An 18,982-nucleotide genomic window follows, 5' to 3' on the forward strand; every position below is an offset into this window, starting at 1 on the left:
GGGAGAGTCAGCGAGGGAGAGTCAGAGAGGGAGACCGAAGAAGCTGCAGAGACCTGATCTGAAAACAGTCACCAAACATTAAAAAATGTCATCAATGCAATTCCCGACACATAACAGATATGGACAGAATAATGTGGAATTAGAGGCTGCGCAGCTCGAATATAAATGGACATACAGGGAGGGCGCCATCGCCCCGGGGACTTCATGACAGTGGGGGTCTTCAGGCTTTCCTGTCTTGTTAGTGGTGAGGGGTTTATGTTACTGATTGGTTTTATTGTTTTTGTATCCCCCTGACGTCAGGATCCGCTGGCCGGGATCCGAGGAGGCATTTGTCTCTGGGTGACTCCATTACGGATCGTGCGGTTATATTATACACTCACTGCGGTCTGGACTCCTAGTATTGTCTTTACTTGTATATTTTTAGTATTTTTCAGTTTTCTTAATTTATTTTTAATGTCTTATCGATTCTTGCCACTGATCCCTGCAGATCTATACTGAGGCTGTATACTGGATCCCTGCAGGCTGCTGTATACGGGATCCTTTTTATTCTATACTGGGACTGTTCACCGGATCCCTGCTACTGATCTATACCAGATCCTATTGATCTATACTGGGACTGTATACTGGATCCCTGCTGATCTATACTGGGACTGTATACTGGATCCCTGCTGATCTATACTGAGGCTGTATACTGGATCCTGCAAATATATTCTGGAGCTTTATACTGGATCCTTGTTATTCTATACTGGGACTGTACAATGAATCCCTGCTGCTGATCTATACTGGATCCTATTGATCTATACTGGGACTGTATACTGGATCCCTGCTGATCTATACTGGAGCTGTATACTGGATCCTGAAAATCTATACTAGGGCTGTATACTGGATTCCTGCTGATCTATACTGAAGCTGTATACTGGATCCCTGCTAATCTATACTGGAGCTGTATACTGGATCCCTGCTGATCTATACTGGAGCTGTATACTGGATCCCTGCTGATCTATACTGGAGCTGTATACTGGATCCTGCAGATCTATACTGGGGCTGTATACTGAATCCTGCTGATCTATACTGGGACTGTATACTGGATCCTGCAGATCTATACTGGGGCTGTATACTGGATCCTTCTGATATATACTAGAGCTGTATACTGGATCCCTGGTGGCTTCTGTATACTGGATTCTTGTTATTCTATACTAGGACGGTACACTGGATCCCTACTGATCTATACTGGGACTGTATACTGAATCCTTGCTAATCTATACTGGGGCTGTATACTGAATCCTGCAGATATATTCTGGAGCTGAATACTGGATCACTGCTGGCTGCTGTATACTGGATCCTTGTTATTCTATACTGGGACTGTACACCGGATCCCTGGTGTTGATCTATACCAGATCCTATTGCTCTATATTGGGACTGTATACTGGATCCCTGCTGATCTATACTGGGGCTGTATATTGGATCCCTGCTGCCGATCTATATTGGAGCTGTATACTGGATCCTGTAAATCTATACTGGGACTGTACACCGGATCCTTGCTGTTGATCTATACCAGATCCTATTGATCTATACTGGGACTGTATACTGGATCCCTGCTGAGTCTGACCTATACTGGGGCCGTATATTGGATCCCTGCTGCTGTTCTATACTGGGGCTCTATACTGGATCCTGATGGTCTATACTGGATCCTGCAAATCTATACTGAGGCTATTACTGGATTCCTGCTGATCTAAACTGGGATGGTATACTGGATCCCTGCTGACCTATACTGGGGCTGTATATAAGATCCCTGCTGCTGATCTATACTGGAGCTGTATACTGGATCCTGATGATCTATACTGGCGCCGTATACTGGATCCTGCAAATCTATACTGGGGCTGTATAGTGGATTCCTGCTGATCTAAACTAGGACTGTATACTGGATTCCTGCTGCTGATCTATACTTGAGCTGTATACTGGATTCTTGTTATTCTATACTGGGACTGTACACTGGATCCCTACTGATCTATACCAGATCCTATTGATCTATACTGGGGCTGTATACTGGATCCTGCAGATATATTCTGGAGCTGAATACTGGATCCCTGCTGGCTGCTATATACTGGATCCTTGTTATTCTATACTGGGACTGTACACTGGATCCCTGCCGATCTATACTGGGGCTGTATATTGGATCCCTGCTGCTGATCTATACTGGAGCTGTATACTGGATCCTGTAAATCTATACTGGGGCTGTATACTGGATCCCTGCCGATCTATACTGGGGCTGTATACTGGATCCCTGCTGATCTATACTGGAGCTGTATACTGGATCCTGTAAATCTATACTGGGGCTGTATACTGGATCCCTGCTGATCTATACTGGAGCTGTATACTGGATCCTGTAAATCTATACTGGGGCTGTATACTGGATCCTGTAAATCTATACTGGGGCTGTATACTGGATCCCTGCTGATCTATACTGGAGCTGTATACTGGATCCTGTAAATCTATACTGGGGCTGTATACTGGTTCCCTGCTGATCTATACTGGAGCTGTATACTGGATCCTGTAAATCTATACTGGGGCTGTATACTGGATCCCTGCTGATCTATACTGGAGCTGTATACTGGATCCTGTAAATCTATACTGGGGCTGTATACTGGATCCCTGCTGATCTATACTGGAGCTGTATACTGGATCCTGTAAATCTATACTGGGGCTGTATACTGGATCCCTGCTGATCTATACTGGAGCTGTATACTGGATCCTGTAAATCTATACTGGGGCTGTATACTGGATCCCTGCCGATCTATACTGGGGCTGTATACTGGATCCTGTAAATCTATACTGGGGTTGTATACTGGATCCCTGCTGATCTATACTGGAGCTGTATACTGGATCCTGTAAATCTATACTGGGGTTGTATACTGGATCCCTGCTGATCTATACTGGAGCTGTATACTGGATCCTGTAAATCTATACTGGGGCTGTATACTGGATCCCAGCTGATCTATACTGGAGCTGTATACTGGATCCTGTAAATCTATACTGGGGTTGTATACTGGATCCCTGCTGATCTATACTGGAGCTGTATACTGGATCCTGTAAATCTATACTGGGGCTGTATACTGGATCCCAGCTGATCTATACTGGAGCTGTATACTGGATCCTGTAAATCTATACTGGGGCTGTATACTGGTTCCCTGCTGCTGATCTATACTGGAGCTGTATACTGGATCCTGCTGATCTATACTGGTACTGTACACTGGATCCCTGCTACTCTACACTGGATTCCGGCTGCTGTACACTGGATCCCGGCTGCAGATCTATACTGGATCCCTGCTGCTGTACACTGGATCCCGGCTGCAGATCTATACCTGATCCTTCCGTCTTTAGTCACAGGTGAGCCTCTGATCTTACAGACATTATTTTCCACAGAATCACCACAATCCTCCAGCATTGAGCTATAAACTACATCTCCCAGCATTCTCTGCGGCTCCGGCGCCTGTGATTGGTCGGATCGCAGCTCGTATTTGGACCTTGCATGTGAGAGGAGGAAGCCGGCGCGGTGACAGCGATGAAGAGGGGTGAGTGTCCGCTCTGCAGGGGGCGCTGCTCTGCTCCGGGGGCTGCTCTGCCCTCACACACTGCACCGGAACATCAGCGGCAGAGCGGTCCCGGGGCCCGGCGGCTCCCTGCGGTGTCACAGCTCCGGCTCCGTCTGTCTGTGGTGTCATGAAGTTTTCAGCCGTCATCATTGTCACATTGCAGAACACGACGCCCCGAGGTGACGAGAATCAAGAGCCGCAGCCGCCACAGACCGCAGTGTGAACGGTGCGCCTCCTCTGCAATTTTCCCACAGTCCTGCGCTTGTCGCTGCGTCGTCTCAGACTCGGGGTTTCCGGGACCCCTGAGCCCGGTCCCACCTTGTGCATCTGGTGCCGATCTCCTGCGCTCGTCTCCGCACTGGTTGATGCTTTTTACTTAAGGAAAAACCTGCGGTTTTAGTGACCTCAATGAAAGGAGAAGGTGAAACCCACAACACAGAGGAAAAGAGAAAGAATCCGAGGATTCTGCCCGCTCAGACCCCGCACCAAAACCCCGGAGCGGGGGGACGAGGGGGGGATAGAAAACCCCGGAGCGGGGGGACGAGGGAGGGATAGAAAACCCCCGCAGCGGGGGGATGGGGGGGGTGACGAGGGAGGGATAGAAAACCCCGGAGCGGGGGGACGAGGGAGGGATAGAAAACCCCCGCAGCGGGGGGATGGGGGGGGTGACGAGGGAGGGATAGAAAACCCCGGAGCGGGGGGACGAGGGAGGGATAGAAAACCCCCGCAGCGGGGGGATGGGGGGAGTGACGAGGGAGGGATAGAAAACCCCGGAGCGGGGGGACGAGGGAGGGATAGAAAACCCCGGAGCGGGTGGACGAGGGAGGGATATAAAATCCCGGAGCAGGGGGTGACGAGGGAGGGATAGAGAACCCCGGAGCGGGGGGTGACGAGGGAGGGATAGAAAACCCCGGAGCGGGGGGTGACGAGGGAGGGATAGAGAACCCCGGAGCGGGGGGTGACGAGGGAGGGATAGAAAACCCCGGAGTGGGGGGTGACGAGGGAGGGATAGAGAACCCCGGAGCGGGGGGTGATGAGGGAGGGATAGAAAACCCCAGAGCGGGGGGGTGACGAGGGAGGGATAGAGAACCCCGGAGCGGGGGGTGACGAGGGAGGGATAGAGAACCCCGGAGCGGGGGGGTGACGAGGGAGGGATAGAAAACCCCGGAGCAGAGGGTGACGAGGTAGGGATAGAAAACCCTGGAGCGAGGGGATGAGGGAGGGATAGAAAACCCCGGAGCGGGGGGACGAGGGAGGGATTGAAAACCCCGGAGCGGGGGGACGAGGGAGGGATAGAAAACCCCGGAGCGGGGGGACGAGGGAGGGATAGAAAACCCCGGAGCGGGGGGACGAGGGAGGGGTAGAAAACCCCGGAGCGGGGGGACGAGGGAGGGATAGAAAACCCCGGAGCGGGGGTAACGAGGGAGGGATAGAAAACCCCAGAGCGGGGGTAACGAGGGAGGGATAGAAAACCACGGAGCGGGGGGACGAGGGAGGGATAGAAAACCCCGGAGCGGGGGGTGACGAGGGAGGGATAGAAACTCCCGGAGTGGGGTGACGAGGGAGGGATAGAAAACCCCTGAGCGGGGGGGGATGAGGGATAGAAAACCCCGGAGCTGGGGGACGAGGGAAGGGTAGAAAACCCCGGAGCGGGGGGACGAGGGAGGGATAGAAAACCCCCGCAGCGGGGGGATGGAGGGGGGTGACGAGTGAGGGATAGAAAACCCCGGAGCGGGGTGACGAGGGAGGGATAGAAAACCCCGGAGCAGGGGGTGACGAGGGAGGGATAGAGAACCCCGGAGCGGGGGGTGACGAGGGAGGGATAGAAAACCCCGAGGGAGGGATAGAAAACCCCGGAGCGGGGGGTGACGAGGGAGGGATAGAAAACCCCGGAGCAGGGGGTGACGAGGGGGGGATAGAGAACCCCGGAGCGGGGGGTGACGAGGGAGGGATAGAAAACCCCGGAGCGGGGGGGTGACGAGGGAGGGATAGAGAACCCCGGAGCGGGGGGTGACGAGGGAGGGATAGAAAACCCCGGAGCGGGGGGATGACGAGGGAGGGATAGAGAACCCCGGAGCGGGGGGTGACGAGGGAGGGATAGAAAACCCCGGAGCGGGGGGGTGACGAGGGAGGGATAGAAAACCCCGGAGCAGAGGGTGACGAGGTAGGGATAGAAAACCCTGGAGCGAGGGGATGAGGGAGGGATAGAAAACCCCGGAGCGGGGGGACGAGGGAGGGATAGAAAACCCCGGAGCGGGGGGACGAGGGAGGGATAGAAAACCCCGGAGCGGGGGGACGAGGGAGGGATAGAAAGCCACGGATTGGGGGAAAACCCCCGGAATATGGGGGTGAGGGAGGGATAGAAAACCTGGAAACGGGGGGACAAGGGAGGGATAGAAGACCCCGGAGCGAGGGGATGAGAGTGGGATACAAAAACCCGAAGCGGGGGGGGCGGAGGTGGGATACAAAACCCTGGAGCGTGGGCACGTGGGAGGGATACAAAAACCTGAAGCAGAAGGACGAGGGTGGAATACAAAACCCCGAAGCAGGGGGACGAGAGGAATAGAAAACCCCGGAGTGAGGGGACGAGGCAGGGATACAAGACCCTGGAGCGAAGGGATGAGGGTGGGATAAAATACCCCAGAGCGGAGGAAAAACCCTGGAGCGAGGGGACGAGGGTCGGATACAATAACCCGAACCAGGTGGACGAGGGTGGGATACAAAACCCTGGAGCAGGGGGGACGTGGGGGGGATAGAAATCCCGGGAGCAGGGGAACGAGAGAGATAGAAAACCCCAGAGCGAGGGGAAGAGGGAGGGATAGAAATCCCGGAGCGGGGTGACAAGGGAGGGATAGGAAACCCCGGAGCAAGGGGACAAGGGTGGGATAAAATAGCCCAGAGCGGGGAGATGAGGGTGGGATACAAAACCCCGGAGCGAGGGGACGAGGAAGGGATAGAAAACCGTGGAGCGAGGAAATGAGGGTGAGATACCAGACCCCGGAGTGGGAGTACGAGGAAGGGATAGAAAACCCTGGAGCGAGGAAATGAGGGTGAGATACGAGACCCCGGAGTGGGAGTACGAGGGAGGGTTAGAAAACCCCGGAGCGAGGAAATGAGGGTGAGATACAAGACCCCGGAGCGAGAAGACGAGGGTCGGATACAATAACCCGAACCGGAGGGACAAGGGTGGGATACAAAACCTTGGAGAAGGGGGGATGTGGGAGGGATACAAAAACCCAGAGCAGAAGGACGAGGGTGGGATACAAAACCCCGAAGCAGGGGGACGAGGGAGGGATAGAAATCTACGGATTGGGGGAAAAACCCCGGAGCAGGGAGGGAGGGTGGGATACAAAACCTTGGAGCGGGGGAACAAGGGTGGGATACAAAGCCCTAGAGGAGAAGGACGAGGGTGGGATACAAAACCCTGAAGCAGGGGGACGAGGGAGGGATAGAAAACTACGGATTGGGGGAAAAACCCCGGAGCAGGGAGGGAGGGTGGGATACAAAACCTTGGAGCGGGGGAACAAGGGTGGGATACAAACACCAGAGCTGGGGGACGAGGGTGGGATGGAAAACATTGGAGCGGGGGGGACGAGAGTGGAATAGAAAACTCTGGAGTGGGGAGACGAGGGTGGGATATAATACCCCCAAACGGGGGGATGAGGGTGAGATAAAATAGGCCAGAGCGGCCGGGGGACGAGGGTGGGATAGAAAACTCTGGAGCGGGGGTGGAGAGTGGGATACAAACACCAGAGTGGGGGGATGAGGGTGGGATACAAAACCCCCGAGCGGGGGGACAAGGGTGGGATGCAAAACCCGGGAGCGGGGGGACAAGGGTGGGATACAAAACCCCGGAGCGAGGTGTCTGTAAAACTGTAAAAAAGGTCATCTGTCCGTGATAATTCCGATTTTTGATAACGCCGTCCAGAAAAAATAAAAAGTGAAGTTAGCAACTTTGGTGTTCTCCGGCAAATGTTATGGTTGCAGCACAGCAAGTGTGGGAGCAGTTCAGTGCCGGACCCCCACTACCAGGGACCGATTCCAGAGGTGCCGTCTTCCATTCTTAGCTCAATCATTTGTTTTATCTGTGCATGAGGGGGCTCCATGCTGGCACCTTTGTTTATGGGGGAGGCGGTGGGCATTTTCTCCGAGCTCCTCAAGTGATCATATTTTAATCCATGTATCCAAAAATATACAACTAAAGTCTTTTGTATCAATATTAAAATAGCAGCACAACCCAGGGTTTCACCTGTTATCGGCTTCTTCTGGGGCACGTTATACAACTTTAAATTTTGCAGTTTTGCCCATTTCTACTGTTTGTGGGGTCACTGCGCTATTACCGATTCCGGAGACATTTTGCTGCTAATGTTCTGAGTGTCTCTTTTGCGCCATTAATTGTTCACACTGTCAAAGCGCATGTAAAGCTGGTGATTCGTGGCATGGATTCTATTTATGGGCAGGGATTTAAGGGCTGAAAACTGAGCACAACTACTAGTACATACAGTCCTGCGTATCGTTATTGGCGCCATGAAGTTTAATTGCATAATGTGGAATATCTTCTGAAAATAATGAATCAAGTGAAACTGTGTTTTGTATAGAGACTCGTGTTAAATACAAAAGAGCAAATGATAAACAAGAATGTAGAACGAAAAACAATGGGAGGGAAAATGGAGAAACCTAAAGCTGCTGTCACTGGTATTGGCGCCTTTCCATTAATTGAGTATGGAAACACATTTTTACTCGCCTGTGGTAAATAACAAAAGCAATTCACTTGTGATTAATTGTCGGTGCCCATGTGACATGAATTAGCCAATTAAAAAAAGCCACATGGTAGGCCCTGTTCCTTTGTCACAATGGTGAAGACAAAGGAGCTGTCTGAGGACATCAGAACTGCTATTATTAGAAAACACAAGACTTCCAAAGGGTATAAGGCCATCTCCAAAGACCTTGGTATCCCAGTTTCAACAGTGCGCAATGTTATTAAGAAGTTTTCCACGCATTGAACCGTCAAGAACCTCCCTGGACTTGGGAAAAAGAGGAAAATTGACAAGAGATGTCTCCGAAGGTTGGTGCGAATGGTGGAAAAAACACATCAAACATCCAAAGACCTGAAGGCCAACCTGGAACAGTCTGGGGTCATGGATTCAACAAGTACCATACGCCGCACACTAAACCAAGCACAGCTTTATAGGCAAAGGCCAAGGAAGAAACCATTCCTGAAGAAAAGACATAAAAAGGAACAACTGATCTTTGCCAAAGAGTACCTTGACAAATCACAATCCTTCTAAGAAAATGTTCTGTGGACAGATGAAACAAAAATAGAGCTTTTTGGCAACGAAAAGCAACAGTTTGTTTACAGATGGCGCAATGAAGCTTATAAGGAAAAGAACACCTTACCAACAGTTAAATATCACACCAAGGAAAGGGGGAAAATGTCACGCCAGGTGTGGGAAAGACTTAGTGCAACACAGAGGGAAAAGGGAAAGGGAGCCCAGACACTAGGTAAAGGGGGAAGTGGAGACCTCCTAGTCTGGTCTAGTGTCACCCTCTCTCCACTAACATCCCTATATAGCCTCCTCAGCTATCGCCGCACGCGTGCTTCGCCCTACTCTCCCTGGCGTATGGCTACGGCTAAGGATGGAAGGAGATGAGCACTAGTCAACCTCCACTAAACTCTATAGACAACAAGGGTGGACAAAACAGGGGAAATGGCTTAGCTTTAGATGAACTCCAAATAAGCACACGGCCTCAAGCTCCAGAGAGGATGTAGTACTGCTCCTGCTAAGCTTCACAAGTAGAAATGGATATAGCCGGCGACTCCCTCTCAGACACACCAGGTATATATACACCCAGGCAGAGAGCTGATTAGCAAGAGAGAGGTAGCCGCTCGGTCCTAAAGACAGCCTCTTATCTAAGAGGCTGTCTGCAATACCAAACGTAGAGATCTCCTGCAACCCACTGAATGGTGACTGTCTGTCACCTATGACACACCCGTGACATTAAGCATGGTAGAGGATCCATAATGCTGTGGGGTTGCTTTGATGCATCTGGTACTGGAGGCCTTGACCGTATCACAGGAATCATGAAATCAGAGAATTATCAAGAGATTTTAGAGTGAAATGTCCTACCCAGTGTAAGAAAACTCTGTTTGAGTCGAAGATCATGGATCCTCCAGCAAGACAATCACCCAAAGCACACATCCAAAAGTACACAGGAATGGTTGAAAAAGAAAAAATGGACTGTTTTACAATGGCAGCAATGAGTCCTGACCTCAGTCCCATTGGAAATCTTTGGGGTGAGCTGAAGTCTGCCATTGGGAAAAAGACCCCTGTAAACATTCAAGAGCTCGAACAAACTGCAAAGGATGATGGGAGAAAACTGCAGAGAAGAGCAAGAAGCTTATAGATGGCTACAAGAAACGTGTTGAGGCCGTCAGCAATGCCAGAGGGTGGGCAACCAAGTATTAATTAGGGGGGCCTTTATTGCTGCACATGCTGCTTATTCTGTTTCTTTGAAATTGCAACATGGAAGATGAAAAACAATGTATTATTGTTGTATTACTTTGGACCACTAATTAAAAAATCCTGAGGATATAACTTTGGTACATTTATTTCTGAAGATATTGTACAGTCTACGAAAAAAATGAAGTGGAGCCAATAATGGTGATCAGCACTGTATGAGAGTACCTATACCAGGCACAGATTATTGCCATATACAGGTCATATACAACATCCTGGTGGTCCTACATCCACTGTACGTCTTCATGGTGGTCCTACACCCACTGTAAGACTTCATGGTGGTCCTACATCCACTGTAAGACTTCATGGTGGTCCTACATCCACTGTAAGACTTCATGGTGGTCCTACATCCACTGTAAGGCTTCATGGTGGTCCTACATCCACTGTAAGGCTTCATGGTGGTCCTACATCCCACTGCACAATATCAAAGACTGACCTTCACTTTCAAACAGAAAACTGGTGTGTACAGGTGCATACTAAGAGTAGCCATTTCCATATATAACTAACAAAGTAGCATTCTGTAACACTATAGCATGTAAACATGAAGTGTATGAAATTGGAATTGCTTTACTGCTCCAGAAAATATTTAAAAACGTAGACAGTAAGTTTCTGTTTGGAAGTGACGGTCAGTCTTTGATATTTATACATAGACTCTCTGACTGAGCACTCCACCCATCAGCAGGATCCTACCTTCCCATGTACATGTAGGCTTCAGCCCAGGAGAGGATTCACATTAGATTAGGTTCCCATCAATGAAGATCGCCTTGCCGCGGCTGCTGGCCACTCATGAATATATGCGCTATGTATCTTTGTTGTTTCCTATTTTATAGAGCAGTAATGCAATTTCATATATTTCATGTTTGCATACTATAGCACTACAGAGTGCTACTTTATTTGTTAGCTACATCCACTGTACAACTTCTTGGTGGTCCTACATCCCACTGTATGACATTCTGGTGGTCCAACATCCCACTGTATAATATCCTGGTGGTCCTATTTCCCGCTATACGAGATATTGGTGGTCCTACATCCCACTGTACGGCATCCTGGTGGTCATACATCCACTGTACAATATCCTGGTGGTCCTACATCCCACTGTACAGCATCCTGGTGGTCCTACATCCCACTGTACAGCATCCTGGTGGTCCTACATCCCACTGTACCATATCCTGATGGTCTTACATCCCACTGTATGGAATCCTAGTGGCTCTACATCCCACTGTACGACATCCTGGTGGTCCTACATCCCACTGTACCATATCGTGTTTGACCTACATCCCACTGTACGACATCCTGGTCGTCCTACATCTGACTGTATGACATTCTGGTGGTCCTACATCCCATTATATGGCATCCTGGTGGTCCTACATCCACTGTACGATATCCTGGTGGTCCTACATTCCATTGTATGGCATACTGGTGGTCCAGTACCTACTGCTGATATGTTGCACTTGTCAGACGTCTCATTAATCATTTATGATCTATGTTTTTTTGAACAGTTATAGAAATCAAAGAAACAGCCGGACTTTCCCAGGACAGCGAGACTATGGAGAGCAAAGAGAACGGCTCCACGGACTCCAAAAGGTAAATTCTGCACGGTTCTGGTCACTGTGCGCTGCATCATTGGGTGAGATTTATAAAAAAGAAAGCGGTTCTGGTGAGCGGCGGACCCTGCACCGCGCAGCGACAGCGGAGGGTCTGTGGAGGGACAGCGGGGATTACAGCCCATCTCATCCTTTTTTCTAGTGAAGATAAGTGGCGGCAGTGATGCTGATAGCTGCTTATCCCCATCACCCCTAACCACCTGTGTCATCTGTGTCATATACATGCGTCACAGGTCGGGGAGTGATTCCCCTACGCTGGGTGCTGACTGTGATATACAGCTAGCACTCCGCCTTTAGTTGTCGCCATCTTTGTGCTCCCACGGGAGGTTTTTTTTTTCTCATCATTTCGCCTCATTTGGATTATTTCCCATTTTCCGCACATTTAAATGAAATGAAAAAGAAAAGGCTGCGTCCCTAAGGGGTTAATGGGCCAAGTGCTTATATCACCCCAATTTATTAACCCTTTGAGGGTGCAGAGATGATATTCTTCCTTCACCTGTGAGAGTCCTCGTCCTCTGTACTTGTTACATCGACACATAAATCGTTACATCGTAGAACCGTTTGTCCTTTCGGACAATGTTCATTTTAATGACACAATTCTGGGACATTTACGATTTCTTGAAAACCTTTTATGATTTTTTTTTTATGCTGAAGTGGGAAACTCCTGCAATTCCTTATTCCTTGAGGGGCTTCTTGGCTCCTTTTTTTTTTAGCATCGATCACTGTGTAGTAAATGTGGCAGGAACTTTATTCCCTACGTTACGGCCATACCAAATCCACAGCGGTTCTGAATGATTTGCTTTCTTCTCGCTTTCCGCAACTTCTTTATTTTATTTGATGGAGTTGAAGAAGTTTTTTTTTTTCTTAAATCATAAGTAGAGAGAAAATAACGGGTTGTAAGGTCTTTGTAGATGCAGCGATTCCAATAAAAAAATTCTTCTATTGAAGATTTAGAAAAGTGTCGATCAGACGGGACAGGACGTGGCTGAGCGCCTGACGGATCCCCGGCTGATCCCCGGCTAAGGGACATATGTGGCAGCAGTTGAAAGATGCACCAAACTCCTGAAATAGTTGCGTCTAACTCCAGCGCCCCCTTCATTAAAGCTTATTAATTAATCAGTATAGCCGGATAGTGCTACAAATACAAGCAATCATGCAATTTGCTGCTTATTACATTTTTAGCTATTCTTGACATATAAACACTTGTTGCCTTGGAGACTGACCACTGCTGCTTACAAGCTGAAGAGCAGCAGTGGTCGGTCTCCAAGACAACAAGCTGTAAAAAAAAAAAATTGCTAAAAAATCTTTGTTTTTTTATGAGCCTCTCCAACAATATCCATCTAGGAAGATGAGAATCTTCTATTAAAACTTGTGTACAAGACGTCCCTGTTAATGAATGGGGGGCCGTAGAGTTTGTATCCTTATGATAGATCAGTAGTTTTTGCACATGATAGGCGAGCCTCACCCAGATACTGCCGCAGTTGTGGTCACACACATGATTGCGTTTTGGGGTCCATTGTCGTGTTATTGGGGGTCTCATGTTCTTGTGTTTTCCAGCTCGATAGAGAACGGGAGACCCCCGGACCCGGCGCTCTGGGCCATCGATGATGTCGTCAATTACTTTAAAGCGGCCGGATTTGAAGAACAAGCAGCAGCGTTCAGAGATCAGGTAGGTGATAATAAAGGGAAACCCCAACCTGACAGATCCTCTGTAAGGCCGTGTTCACATGTTCAGTATTTATTTTACATCAGTATTTGTCCTGAACTGACAGAAGTGCAGGAGTTGTGTCTTGTCAGGTCCCGCTCTGCTGTAATATGTGGCCTGCGGGTGGCGCTCTCACGGTGCGGCTCGGATCCCACGGTGTCTCCGGTCACCTTCTCATTGTTTCCTTCCTTTTCTTGATTGTTCTTCTCGTTTTTTCATCAGGAAATCGATGGGAAATCTCTGCTGCTCATGACCAGAAACGACGTTTTAACTGGACTTTCCCTAAAGCTGGGCCCAGCGCTGAAAATCTACGAATATCACGTGAAGCCGCTGCAGACACAGCAGCTCAAGAGCGGATCCCCGTAAGACGTGGGCCGTCATGTGGCTGCAGAGAGACCCCCACATATGGACCATCCCCGAGGACGCATGAGCGGGGGGAAGGGCGCAGGGACCGGCGCCGCTGATCTCCGCTCCTTGGGAAGAGTTAATGTGTTTTGTGATCCTCCGAGGACTTGGTGATGCTGCACGGAAAGCGCCTCTATCTGTACAGAATCGCCCTGCCGGTCACCTGATCCCCAGTGGACGGCGGACACGATGAACATTTATCATAATGATCCTTCTAGATTTATAAAAGATTCCAGGGACAAAAGTGAATTCAAGCCGGCGCCCCCGGGTGGTCGGAAAAAGGTGAATTATCAGAAATCTGGGAAATGAAATGGAAGTATATACAGTATGTATATGGGACGAGGAAATGTGGCTCCCGTCGCCGCTATACGGAGCCACCATCACCTCTATACGGGGTAACCTCTATATGGGGCCACCGTCACCCCTATACGGGGACATCTCTATATGGAGTCACCTTTATATGGGGTAACCGTCACCTCTTCACAGGGTCGCCTTTATATGGGGCCACCATCGCCTTTGTACGGGGTCACAGTCACCTCTATATGGGGTACCCTCTATAAGGCGTCACCATCACCTCCTATACGGGATCACCTTTATACGGCGCCAACATCGCTTCTATATGGGGTCACTCCTATACGGGGTCACCATCACCTCTATTATGGGGCCACCGTCGCCTCTATACAGGGTCATTATCGCCTCTATATGGGGTCACCCCTATACAGGGCCTCCGTCACCTCTACACGGGGTTACCTTTATACGGGGTCACTGTAACCTCTATACTGGTTCACCATCACCTCTATACAGGGCCACCGTTGCCTCTTTATGGGGTCACCTGTATACGGGGCCACCGTCACCTCTATACGGGGCCACCGTCACCTCCATAATTATTACAAGTGCCTCTCGCTCTTGGTGTCACCGGTCACACAATTATTCTAGACTTATCCCGGGTACCAGGTAAAGACTGATTGCGGGGCCCCTCTTTATTGCTCCCAGGGGTCCCTGTAAATCCACACATAGTAGTTATATCACAATGGGGACAGGGTGGCTGCTGCCTCGTCGGCCTGTGATTCACAGTCGTGTCCACAAGGGGCAGTGTTATAATGGCTGCTAATTAGATGGAGCTGAATTGTAATAGCACAAAGGGTTTAAAGACTGACAATCACTTGTTTGTCCCTGCAGTTGTCAGTTGTCGTTTTCCTGTCCCCATTGTTCTCTGGACAAGAATATATAAACTGCAAAATTGGATGTGTTCTCACCTGCAGTGTAAAGCAGGGCGGACTCTATGTGGATGACTCCCACAGATTGCAGATGTCAGACTGGACCTGAAGCTGCTGATACGTTTTATATTGAAGTATGTGACAATCACTGGAGACTTCTGTAGAGATTCTACCAGAGCATTCACTATAGGGAGAAAAGTATGTGCCCCCCACATCCACCTCCGGGGGCTTCTCTAGCTGCTATCTTTATCTACAGCGCTGATCACCATTATTGGAACCCCTTCATTTTTTTCGTAGACTGTACAATATCTTCAGAAATAAATGGAAATGGACCAAAGTTATATCCTCAGGATTTTTTAATTAGTGGTCCAAAGTAATACAACAATAAAACATTGTTTATCAACTTCCATGTTGCAATTTCAAAGAAGAAACAGAATAACCAGCATGTGCAGCAATAAAGACCCCCTAATTAATACTTGGTCTGCCTGTCTCCTGAGCGCGATCGCAGCGTTCAGGAGACAGGCAGACCCATTCTACGGAAAGCTGCTGAGACCATGCTCACAGCATCTATATCCATAGACATTAATATGGAGAAAAGTATGTGCCCCCCACATCCACCTCCGGGGGCTTCTCTGTCCTCCATCTACATCCATAGACATTAATATGGAGATAAGTATGTGCCCCCCACATCCACCTCCGGGGACTTCTCTGTCCTCATCTACATCCATAGACATTAATACAGAGAAAGTATGTGCCCCCCACATCCACCTCCAGGGGCTTCTCTGTCCTCATCTACATCCATAGACATTAATATGGAGAAAGTATGTGCCCCCCACATCCACCTCCGGGGGCTTCTCTGTCCTCATCTACATCCATAGACATTAATATGGAGGAAAGTATGTGCCCCCCACATCCACCTCCGGGGGCTTCTCTGTCCTCATCTACATCCATAGACATTAATATGGAGAAAGGTATGTGCCCCCCACATCCACCTCCAGGGGCTTCTCTGTCCTCATCTACATCCATAGACATTAATATGGAGAAAAGTATGTGCCCCCCACATCCACCTCCGGGGGCTTCTCTGTCCTCATCTACATCCATAGACATTAATATGGAGAAAAGTATGTGCCCCCCACATCCACCTCCGGGGGCTTCTCTGTCCTCATCTACATCCATAGACATTAATATGGAGGAAAGTATGTGCCCCCCACATCCACCTCCGGGGGCTTCTCTGTCCTCATCTACATCCGTAGATATTAATATGGAGAAAAATATGTGCCCCCCACATCCACCTCCAGGGGCTTCTCTGTCCTCATCTACATCCATAGACATTAATATGGAGGAAAGTATGTGCCCCCCGCATCCACCTCCAGGGGCTTCTCTGTCCTCCATCTATATCTATAGACATTAATATGGAGGAAAGTATGTGCCCCCCACATCCACCTCCGGGGGCTTCTCTGTCCTCCATCTATATCTATAGACATTAATATGGAGGAAAGTATGTGCCCCCCACATCCACCTCCAGGGGCTTCTCTGTCCTCATCTACATCCATAGACATTAATATGGAGAAAAGTATCTGCCCCCCACATCCACCTCCGGGGGCTTCTCTGTCCCTCATAGACATTAATATGGAGTCGCTCCTCTGCAGATATTATGGTTCTCGATCTTCTGGGAAGAATTTCTACAAGATTTTGGATGCGTCTGTGGGGATTTTTGCCCCTTCATTCAGAAGAGCACTTGTGGGGTCAGACCCTGATGTTGGGGGGAGGCCGGGTTCACATTCTCCATTGTACGGTGGGTTGAAGTCCGGGCTCTGTGCGGCCGCTCATGTTCTCGTCTGTATGGACCTCGTGCTCTGGGCACAGTCATGGGGAACAGATTTACACCACTCCAGCCGACGCTCGACATTGTGCTTGGTGATGTACGGCTGCAGCAGCTGCTCGGCCATGCGGCTCCCGGCGGGGGGGAGCAGTGTTTATACCAGAGGAGGTCTGTACTCTGCAATGGGGCTGACGGAGAAAGCTGAATTCACTGATTGCACAGTACTTTTCTCCATATGGTTTATAAGAAAATTGTAGAATCTCAGCTCCATAGCTGAATGTTGTGTGAGATGGAAATGCTGCATGATGTTTGGATCTTCTGTGACAAGAAGGAGCACTTTAGATATTAGGGAGCTGCTCTTTGTGGTGGAGTCTTTACAATGAATGTTCAGCCGGAAATCTTTACAGAAGATACGATGATACTTGAATTATGGCCGGGGTCCTGGAGAGGGTCCTGTGTCTGCAGTGATCGGTGTGTGCGGGGGTCCGCCCGAGCGACTGCTCATCTCAGTGGCTAAGCCAGGCCCCTTCTGTCAGTCTAGCCTCTCGGGCAGCCCCCTTCACCCGCCGCTCTGATGAAATGCTGACACTGGAAACTGCGAGGACCGTAGCGACTCCCTGGAGTCCATGCACCTTTATGTCCGTACGTTGTCTGTAGTTTGATTTTATCCTCATTCCCTTTAAGCAGGTGGAGACCCTGCAGTGTGCGTGCCGAGCCTGGAGGGGGCGACAATCTCCAGGCTTCTGCTTCCATGGCTTCTTCTTGTATGGGATGTTACTGTTGGTGGTCCGGCTCCTGCACACCGCCCACATGCCCCAACTAAAGGGACATTTGTCCTGAGCGTGACCCTTTATTTTTAGGGGATGTATAAGATATGTGAGGCGCTCCGTCTCATCCACATCTTGTAGTTCCCCTTTAAGTAAACTTTTTTTTTGCTGTCTTCACCGAAAACCCATAACCCCGGAGCTGTCAGATCGCGCTCGTAGCACAAGGTTTCCGGCTTTACTTCCTCTCCTGGAGTTTCGCTCTTCGTAGATTTCTACTTGGTCGATGGTGGAGAAAAGTTTCCTATAATTTATATCTATAATGCTGGAGCCTTAAAGGGGAACTCTACGAGATCCGGAGCCGGAGCTGCACACGTCCTCTACTGGTGGGGGATTATTGCTGCATAGATGATGGGAGTTGTAGTTTTGTCCTCTCGGTTTCATCATTATATGTAATAATCTCTAGAATCCCCCTGCTCCTTTGTCATGGGGACCTCCCTCCTCCTGAGTCAGACACACGCAGGTCCTCGGACTCAGTAACGGTCACATTTCCTCCGGTATCGGGCCTGTCCGCTGCCGGATCTGGGGATGGCGGATTGTGGGAGGAGTCTGAATGATTGGCGCTCGTCACCGCACTTTTCCCCGGATCCGTCCGTGGCGCTCGCTCCGTTGTTTCTCTTCTGATCGCTCTCATTTTTCTTCCATTTTGTGATGTAAATTAAATCAGAATTTTGGATTTCACTTTAATTTGTTCTGTTTTGTTTTTTTTGCTGTGATTAATATTCATGAGGCCTCCGTGGGTCTCAGCCTCCAACGTGTCGCAGCCTCCATGCGTCTCAGCCTCCGTGTCGCAGCCTCCGTGCGTCTCAGCCTCCATGTCGCAGCCTCCGTGCGTCTCAGCCTCCGTGTCGCAGCCTCCATGCGTCTCAGCCTCCGTGTCGCAGCCTCCGTGTGTCGCAGCCTCCGTGCGTCTCAGCCTCCGTGTCGCAGCCTCCGTGTCGCAGCCTCCATGCGTCTCAGCCTCCAACGTGTCGCAGCCTCTGAGCATCCCAGCCTGTGTGCGTCGTCTGAGATCCCGTGCATCTCAGCCTCCATAGTGTCTCAGCCTCCGAGCGTTCTTAGCCTCCGTGCGTCTCAGCCTCCACTTGTACCGTTCTCCTGCTCCAGATGAGTTTTCTATAAGGCTGACAGAGGACCCCTTTATTTTCATAGACTTGTGAGAGGCGTCCTACGTGTACAGGGCGACCTGCAGTATATGGTATACGCTGTATACTCAGACTGACACGTCCGGCTCAGCTCCGCAGCCTCGAGGATGCGGCTCACAGAACTACAATTCCCAGACGCCCTCTGTTTT

At 49.9% G+C, this 18,982-nt stretch overlaps 2 protein-coding genes across 3 annotated transcripts in view; both read left to right on the top strand.

Moving 5' to 3' along the window:
• DNASE2B (deoxyribonuclease 2 beta) overlaps window positions 1–18,982 on the top strand; it is a 326,043-nt gene that overhangs the window by 256,626 nt on the left and 50,435 nt on the right. The window lies entirely within an intron of this gene.
• On the top strand, window positions 3,459–15,517 carry SAMD13 (sterile alpha motif domain containing 13). Of its 2 annotated transcripts, XM_073643995.1 has the most exons (5): window positions 3,510–3,572; window positions 3,757–3,819; window positions 11,611–11,695; window positions 13,273–13,384; window positions 13,643–15,517. In XM_073643995.1, the coding sequence occupies exons 3-5, from the start codon at window positions 11,658–11,660 to the stop codon at window positions 13,784–13,786; spliced, it is 294 nt and encodes a 97-aa protein (XP_073500096.1). In that variant the 5' UTR covers window positions 3,510–3,572; window positions 3,757–3,819; window positions 11,611–11,657; the 3' UTR covers window positions 13,787–15,517. The 2 variants fall into 2 exon arrangements, with proteins under 2 accessions (XP_073500095.1, XP_073500096.1); XM_073643994.1 differs by lacking the exon at window positions 3,757–3,819 and having other exon boundaries at window positions 3,459–3,572.

The sequence above is a fragment of the Phyllobates terribilis genome, unplaced genomic scaffold, assembly GCF_046119375.1.
Source record: "Phyllobates terribilis strain yellow unplaced genomic scaffold, ASM4611937v1 Scaffold_8__6_contigs__length_399053987, whole genome shotgun sequence".
Taxonomy (NCBI): domain Eukaryota; kingdom Metazoa; phylum Chordata; class Amphibia; order Anura; family Dendrobatidae; genus Phyllobates; species Phyllobates terribilis.